General features: G+C 36.6%; 1 protein-coding gene across 3 annotated transcripts in view; it reads right to left on the bottom strand.

Annotated features, from left to right (window-relative positions):
- Nucleotides 1–2658: 2658 nt before the first annotated feature.
- si:ch1073-303d10.1 overlaps nt 2659–9173 on the bottom strand; it is a 7575-nt gene continuing 1060 nt past the window's right edge. Inside the window, exons 1-4 of one of the 3 annotated variants that reach the window (XM_087269545.1) lie at nt 8987–9173; nt 6617–8725; nt 4078–4343; nt 2659–3302 (exon numbers count right to left, since the gene is read on the bottom strand). The exon at nt 8987–9173 is cut by the window's right edge and continues 588 nt beyond it. In XM_087269545.1, the coding sequence (XP_087125671.1) occupies nt 3188–3302; nt 4078–4343; nt 6617–6802 (567 nt within the window). In that variant the 5' untranslated portion in view covers nt 6803–8725; nt 8987–9173 and the 3' untranslated portion in view covers nt 2659–3187. Of the gene's footprint in view, nt 3564–3617; nt 4344–6616; nt 8726–8986 lie in introns of all 3 variants that reach the window. The other 2 variants (XR_015500442.1, NM_001386721.1) reach the window with 2 other exon arrangements.

Raw genomic sequence — 9173 nt, 5'->3', positions numbered from 1 at the left:
TCTCTTATTAATGTTATGGGGATTCTTACCCAGGACTAATTATGAAGAGTGAAACAGTCACGAAGATCCTCCGGTATGCTCCATCCATCTGAAAAGTGCAGGATGTGGACTGTGCAGCAAATTAATTTTATTTTCCATGGCTCTCTTCCCTACGCTTGATGTCTGGTTGGAAAATAATAATGATTATCTCCGTGAAGAATGGCTTTGATATTACCAAAAACCAGGGGTTTGTGAAGACCGAATGCATGCTTTAAACTCAAAAGCAGCAGGCTTATGCATGTATTTCAGTGATTTTAATTTAGAAGAAATTAGCATTTTTAAAGAGACTCGCTGATGGTGTGAGGCTGATCTTCTCCAGTAGGATCACTTTCTAAATACAGCATGCTTTTATTCCTAACTATAGCAAAGCCAATGAGCTGAAACAGTTACTTTACTTTTTAAAAAGTGAGTAAACCAGGGGCGGCACGGTGGCTTAGAAGGTTTATACTGTGCCCAAACAAGTTGGTGTTTAAAAGACATCTAATTGGGGAATTACCAACCTACGTCACACGGGTTCAACCACGCACACCGGTTGCCAAAAATAATCTGATATCAGATGTGGCTAATGGACAGACGGCTGCTTCTCACTCAGGGCTGAACTGTTTATGCTAATGAGGTAGACTAGTGGGCGGGGCTTTCCCTCTCTGATGACACGTACAAAGGGAGAATGTCAATCAAAATGTTTCTGCATCAAGTCTGATTAGAACAAACACAATTAATTTTTACCAATAGAGGCTGCTGAGATATTAAACCCTTAAAAAAAGTGATTTGTGCATGATAGGTCTGCTTTAACGTTTAAAGTCAAAGCTTCTGCTTCTCCATTGGTTTTCTGGAACAATTATTGTAAACACAGGCATCTGTGAAGGCTGATCAATCTTCATCATTCAGATAGCTGGTGAAATGTGTGTGTGTGTGTTTCCGTGGAGCTCGGGGTGGGTGGACGATATGCTCACTTGGCTGGCAAAGCAGCTGGACTCGCACATAAATCACATAATGAAGGGGATGGAGAGTGTAAATGGTCAGTAGTCATCTGCGGTCCTCCATCACCCTGACACCCTCCGCACAGAGAAAGAAATAAGACACAGCCCACAAACGTCTTCTCCATAAAAGAACTTCCTGATGAGACGAATCAAAGGGCAGCTATGATGCAAAATCATCTTTTGGGAGCTGTTTGAACAGAAGTGTGTGTGGTATAGTGTGTTCACAGTCATACTGGAGTGACAGAAACACAAGTGTCTTTTTAAACATTTTAAAAGAGGATCCAAGTCAGTGATGCAATGATCAGCAAATACTGCAAAAGCTCTGAAAAAGTTGAGCTTATATATGTGTAGTAGTCAGATGTAATTCAATTCGTCCATGAAAGTAATCTAAATGTATCCTTAATGTAATCCAAAAGTAGTCAGATTACATTACCTTAAAATTAATGTAAATGTAATCCAAAAGTAGTCAAATTACCTTACCACAAAAGTAATCTACATGTACTCCAAAAGTAGTCAGATTACCTTAAAAGAAAAGTAATCTTAATGTAAGACAAAATTAGACAGATTATGTTACCATGAATATAGAATGTAATCTAAATGTAATCCAAAAGTAGTGAGATTGAATTAACATATAAATAATTTTACTTTAATCCAAAAGTAGTCAGATTACCTTACCATAAAAGTAATCTAAATGTAATCTAAAAGTTGTCAGATTTCATTACCTTAAAATTAATCTAAATGTAATCCAAAAGTAGTCAATTACCTTACCACAGAAGTAATCTTAATGTAATCCAAAAGTAGTGAGATTATGTTACCTTAAAAATAATCTTAATGTAAACCAAAACTAGTCAGATTACCTTACCATAAAAGTAATCTAAATCTAATCCAAAAGTAGTCAGATTACCTTACCACAGAAGTAATCTAAATGTAATTCAAAAGTAGTCAGATTACTTTACAAAAAAAGTAATCTGCATGTAATTCAAAAGTAGTCAGAGTACCTTAACACAAAAGTAATCTAAATTTAATGCAAAAGTAGTCAGAATTCATTACCTTAAAATTATCTAAATGTAGTCCAAAATTAGTCAGATTACCTTACCACAAAACTAATCTAAATGTAATCCAAAAGTAGACAGTTTATGTTACCATAAAAATAGAATTTAATCTAAATGTAATTCAAAAGTAGTTAGATTACCTTACCATAAAAGTAATCTAAATGTAATCCAAAAATAGTCAGATTACCTTGCCAAAAAAGCAATCTAAATGTAATGCAAATGTTGTCAGATTTCATTACAATATAAATACTCAAAATGTTATCCAATAGTAATGAGATTATATTACCATGAAAGTAATCTAAATGTAATCCAAAAGTAGTCAGATTACATAATGATAAATGTGTAATCTAAAAGATTATATTACTGTTAGTAACTGACTACACTTCATAAGTAATCCGTTCAAGCCTAAAACCCAATATTCATTTCAGTTAATAAAATGAAAACAAAAACAGTTATTCAATTTATTTATATTACAATCTCCAGCTCTGCAGAAAAAAGATGTCAATAATGTGAAAAACACAAACCTCATTACATATATTTCCTCAGTCAGTTCATGCATTCTCTTGAAATGAAGTTACACAAACACAGACATTAAAATGTATTTTATTGAGCTCAATCATACAGGTGTCGAGCATATTCTCTGCAGCTTACACAAAATTAAATACACTAAACTCTGTGCATTTAAAGTGCATAATACTAAATACAACTTCAATATTCGGCTCAAATATCAGAGCAGATGGTGATTAGCCCTCACAGATACATAGCACTGCAGATCCATAAACACATGTGTCCTATATATCATACTGCTCACAGGACTGGCTTTATTTCAATCAAAAACACATGATTTAATATCACTAAATCATCAAACATCAAATGCACCAACTGTATGGGTTCAATCTTGAAGGTAGCATTATATATATGTATATATGGATTCCCTAGTTATCATCAGAAAGTACAGCATGCTGAAGAGTTTTCAGTCCTCAAAAAGACAGTGCACTTGGCAGACACTTTCATCTACATCTTTACACTGCATTGAACATATATGCACTGGAGAAATCCCCTGAGACGTGGTGTTTTGTCAACGTGTTTGTCATTCGCAGATCTGCTGTTTGTCCCTCAGCTACGGAGGCAGGGCGGAGCCGCGTGGGATGATGTCAGCAAAGGGGGTGGTGTCAGTCTGTTGTAGTCAACCTCAATCCCAGGAATTGATGAACGTTTGAAGTGAGGAACTCTAGAATAAATGGAGACGGTGGTGATGAAACTGATGATACTGTAATGATTACTGTGGTTTACTTTAGTTTTAGCTACAGTAACTGTGGTATATTGTATTTTAATATAGTACACACAAACACATTTCTATGATTGTAGAAAAGTAAAAGAATCGGATAATTTGCTTCTATTACTACATTTGTCGTGTTACCATAGCAACTATAGAATCACCACAACAGATCAATTACAAGTTATTGTGTTACCATAGCAACTATAAAATCACCTGAACGGATCAATTTATATAGTGGTTGTGTTACCATAGCACCTGCAGAAACACCACAAGAGATTAATTATTAAAGTGGTTGTGTCACCATAGCAACTAAAGAATCACCACAACAGATAAATCACTATAGCTGTTGAGTTACCATAGCAACTGAAGAATCACCACAACAGATCAATTACTATATGTGTTGTGTTACCATAGCAACTGAAGAATCACCACAACAGATCGATTACTATAATTGTTGTGTTACCATAGCAACTAGAATCACCACAACAGATCAATTACTATATGTGTTGTGTTACCATAGCAACTAGAATCACCACAACAGATCAATAATTATAGTTGTGTTGCCATAGCAACTGTAGAATCACCTCAACAGATCAAAAACTGTAGTATTGTGTACCACAACAGTATTACTTTACTACAGTAGGGGTCAACACCGCTGTAGCCTTTACAGTATTAAATCAGGTTATATTGGCTGTATTGTATGTGAGTGTGAGTCCCACTGACTGACCCCTCCACATCTCTGTGCTCGTCCTGTCCGCCTCCGCTGGCCTCACACTGGTCCTGGAACAGCTCCAGCTCCTCCTCCTGCTCCTGCTCTTGCTCCTCGATGGAGGTCTGGGATCGGGGGAACCACTGCTGCACCTCCTCCTCGCTCTCTTCCGACGGCTCCACCACGATGGATGGCAGACGCTCCTTCAGCCGAGCCACACTGTTGCGCACCTCTGCTGGATCCTGATCCTGATCCTGCTGCTCCTCCTCTGGGTCAGGGAAAATCTGCACAACACACACATACTTTATGGAGAAACAGAGATATCTGCACAACACACACACACTATGGAGAAACGAGGACAGGGTTAAAGGGTTAGTTCACCCAAAAATATCAATTCTGTTGTCATTTACTCTTCCTTGTTTCAATCCATTATGAGTTTCTTTCTTCTGTTGAACACAAAAGAAGATAGTTTGAAGAATGCTGAAAACCTGTAACCACTGACTTCAATAGTATTTGTTTTTCCTACTGTGGAAGTCAATGGTTACTGGTTTTTAGCATTCTTCAAACTATCTTCTTTTGCGTTCAACAGAAGAAAAAAATCATGAGGGTTTGGAAACACGTGAGGGAGAGTAAATAGTGAGTAAATATTTATGGTTGGGTGAACTGTCCCTTTAAACTCACGCTTTAATCTGCTGTTTAATTTCAGGCGTACAGAGAAATAGCGCCCTCTTCTGCCCATACAGGAACATTAACAGCACGTGTGATCAACAGAAAACAACCTGCCCAGGTAAAAGAAAACCCTAATGCTAAATCCTAATGCAGAGCAGAAACACCACACACACACACACACACACACACACACACACTGAACTGTTTTTGTAATTCACAAGTGTTTTCTGTTTGTTGTGAACTGCATTATGGGATGTTGATCTCTGCTCTGTCCACTTCTGATGTTGTAAATTTAACTCTACAGTTTAACAAAGTGACTTTTACTGACATTTTAGTGGTTTAAATAATATAAGGTTTTAATATCTAGAGGAATAAGAGTGTGAAATAGCAGAACATGTGCTGCAGTTTATTACAAAGCTACTGTAGCGTAATATACAACACCAACACACACTACATTACTGCACTGTACACACTTTTACACACGTTTCAAGGTTAAAACCTGCTGGAAGAAAGATCAAGATCCCATAATGACATTCAAAAGCAGAAATAAATGAGGAAAAAAAAAAAAACCTAAAGCTTTATGAGCTAATACTAAGATTAAAATGATAATAATAGTTACACTGAAAAAAATGTTGTCTGCAAAATTGTTGCAAACAATTTATTTGTGTTGAATTTAAACAAACACATTAAATTTAGTGATGTTCAACTTAATTGATTTGTTTAAAGTCAACATAAACCAATTGTTTACAACCCCTTAACTTAAAAAAATTAAGTAAATTCAAGGAATCCTCTTTGAATTATTTTCATCATGTTAGGTCATGATAATCTGTATCATGACAAACTAAAATGTACGTTTGGTTTTTAAAACCTGCAGATTTAATCTGATCCATGAAGGCACCACTACAGTTCCTGACACTCTGTACCCTAACAGTGTCAAGTGTGTTCCTTCAAGAACTATTAAATGGCGTTTATTCAAAATGCAGCAATTTATTTTCAGTAAATATAAAACATCAAATACATTTATTAAACATTGTTTTTTTCACAGTTTATTTTTGTGTTTAGTTTTTCCATTTACAATAAAGAATAAAAATACTTTAACATCAATCAAAAGATCTATTTTTTTATTATAGAATATCACTTTGCCTTTCCAGTCATATTTATTTTCATAGATAATGTAATAAAGAAGGAGCTGTCCAGCATGTACCGTTTATATCAGAACAATTGTGTTCCTTCATTTCAATTGTACCATAAAGGGCACTCTCAGAAATACAGGTATGTGAGCTTTCACTGGGGTGCTTCCCTTTCAAAAGCTACACATATGTACTTAAAGGGTCCGTATTAGTACCCCAAAAGCATATATTAGCACCTACATATTTTAAGAGGAACTTTTTTACTAATATATGCACCCTTGAGGTATTAATATGGACCTTTTAGGAACAAATTTGTACCTTTTGAAAAGGCAGTGACAGCTCCTGTACCTTTGTTTCTGAGAGTACAGGACAGTATCATGACTTTTCTATAAGGTACAACTTTTACAAAGGTACAAAGGAACACTATTTGTACCACTGTGTACCTTTTTTCTCAGAGTGAGGTGATATATTTATTGTAAATAATAAAAACGGTTTTGTTTTATGCTCAGAAATGACTTAGAAGTGAGCAGCAGACGAGGGACTTGATTTTGAAGATTATTATTATAATTATCGTGTCTCAAGAAGACACAAAACCTCAACCCCAAACTGTGCAGTCTGGGATAACGTCAGCCTTATTAGTTCTTCATGCAACAACAGTGAATCATAAAGAAACAGAAGGAATCAGTTATAATAACTCCAATAACAACTGGACTCAGTCATGTGACGGTCTCTGTGATGATGAAGATGATGATGAGTACCTGATAAGACACAAGTTCTCCTCTCCTCTGCAGTCCAAGCTGATCCATGCTGGAGTCCTGGGGGCCTGTGGACATCACACTGCACACACACACACACACACGCACACACACACACACACACTGTGAGGATGCATGCATGGCTGCAGAAACGTGACTCTTAAGCACGCATGTGACTCTGTTCTGCATTAAACACACAGTATGAGTGCACTTACAGACCCTGTGCTGCTGTAACTGACCAATGTGCAGCAAAAATACATTTAAATGCTTCTTAAATCAAGAAGCATTTACTAGACTAGCAGAAGATATAGTGTTGTTTTCAGAGTTTTTACAAGCAGAATAATCTGCCAATGGGGCGAGTAACACAATATGATTTTCACTTTGTCCTAACATTATTTTGCTTCCCCCACTGGCACATTAATTTGCTTATTTTGCTTCTCACTCTGGGCTGCTCTTTATGCTAATGAGATGGGGAGATGGGCACTAGTGGGCGGGGCTTTCCCCTTCTGATGACACGTACAAAGGGAAAATCACAATCAGAGTTTCTGCATCAAGTCTGATTATAAACAATACAGCTGATTCATGTTGACCATTAGAGGCTGCTGGAGATACTCACACACTGCTGACACACACACACACACACACACAACTGGGTTTAAACCCTGCATAAAAGTCTGCATAATAGACAGCCACACACGTGCATAGGCACACTCCTCCTCATGTGCATGTTTTAAAGCTTCACAGGTGTGTGTGTGTGTGTGTGTGTGTGCCAGAGCTTTAATCACAGTAAGATCTTAATGAGGTAACAGCTCTTCATGCGTCACGGTGAGTCTGAATGACCCAGCAGATCAGATCAGAGAGTTTCTGAACACACAGCCCTGAGCGATGGTGCAGTCACTTGAGCTCACTTTTCTCAAGTAACCTGTGAAGTCAAGTTCAATAAATGAGTCTGAATTGAACAGATCATTAAACAAGTCACTGATTCAAATGTGTTTAGAGCGAATCTTCACTAAACAACTCACTGATTCAAATGATCCACTTAGAGTGAGTATCCAGTAAACAACTCAAAGATTCAAATGATTCATTTAGAGTATCCAGTAAACAATTACCTGATTCGAATGATTCATTTAGGCTAAATATCCAGTAAACAAGTCACTGATTCATAATCCATTTAGAGTGAGTATCCAGTAACCCACTCTTTAAATCAAGTGATCTGTTTACAGCGAGTGTCCGGTTATCAACTTACTGATTTGAATGATCTGTTCATTCAGATTGAGTCTCAGCTAAACAACTCACTGATTCAAATTATCCCTTCAGAGTGAGTCTCTACTAAAATACTCAGATTCAAGCAAACTGTTTGGAGTGAATCTTCCCTAAACAATTCACTGATTCAAAGAACCATTAAGACTGAGTCTCCAGTAAAATACTCAGATTCAAGTGATCCATTTAGAGTGAATCTGGGCTAAACAACTCACTGATTCAAATGATCTGTTTAGAGTGAGTCTCCAGTAAACAACTCACTGATTCAAATCATTTGTTCAGAGCGAGTCTCCTTTAAAATATTCAAATTATTTCAAATGTATGTGTCGTTCTGTGCAGTCTCCATTAAACAACTCACTGATTCAAATGATACATTTACAGTGAGTTTTCAGTTGCCAATTCACTGATTCGAAACATCTGTTTATTCAGAGGGAGTCTCCACTAAACAACTCACTGATTCAAACAATCCATTCAGAGTGAGTCTTCACTAAAATACTCAGATTCAAGTGATCCACTTAGAGTAAATCTCCACTAAACAACACACTGATTCAAATCATCTGTTTACAGTGAGTCTCCAGTTAGTGACTGACTGATTCAAAGGATCCATTTAGAGTGAGTCTCTAGCAAACAACTCACTGATTTAAATGAGTCTCCACTAAATTACTCAGATTCAAGGGATCTATTTAGACTAGAGTGAGACTCCACTAAACAACTCACTGATTCAAACGATCCATTGAGATAGATTCTCCACTAAAATACTCAGATTCAAGTGATCCACTTAGAGTAAATCTCCACTAAACAACTCACTGATTCAAATCATCTGTTTACAGTGAGTCTCCAGTTAGTGACTGACTGATTCAAAGGATCCATTTAGAGTGAGTCTCTAGCAAACAACTCACTGATTTAAATGAGTCTCCACTAAATTACTCAGATTCAAGGGATCTATTTAGACTAGAGTGAGACTCCACTAAACAACTCACTGATTCAAACGATCCATTGAGATAGATTCTCCACTAAAATACTCAGATTCAAGTGATCCACTTAGAGTAAATCTCCACTAAACAACACACTGATTCAAATCATCTGTTTACAGTGAGTCAGTTAGTGACTGACTGATTCAAACGATTCTTTTAGAGTGAGTCTCTTGTAACTGATTCACTCCGAACTGATCTGAATGAGGTGTGTTTTATTTCAAAGTTAAACATGAGGTCAAAGTAATTTATATAGTATTAGTAAATTATTGACCATAGTTTCACCGCTGTAATAGATATACTGTGATTAGATTCCAGGTGGTTCGCCT

Source organism: Danio rerio, chromosome 10 (assembly GCF_052040795.2).
Source record: "Danio rerio strain M-AB ecotype USA chromosome 10, GRCz13ab, whole genome shotgun sequence".
NCBI lineage: Eukaryota > Metazoa > Chordata > Actinopteri > Cypriniformes > Danionidae > Danio > Danio rerio.
Note: the sequence above shows the minus strand (reverse complement) of the source record. Positions and strands in the feature narration are given on the sequence as shown.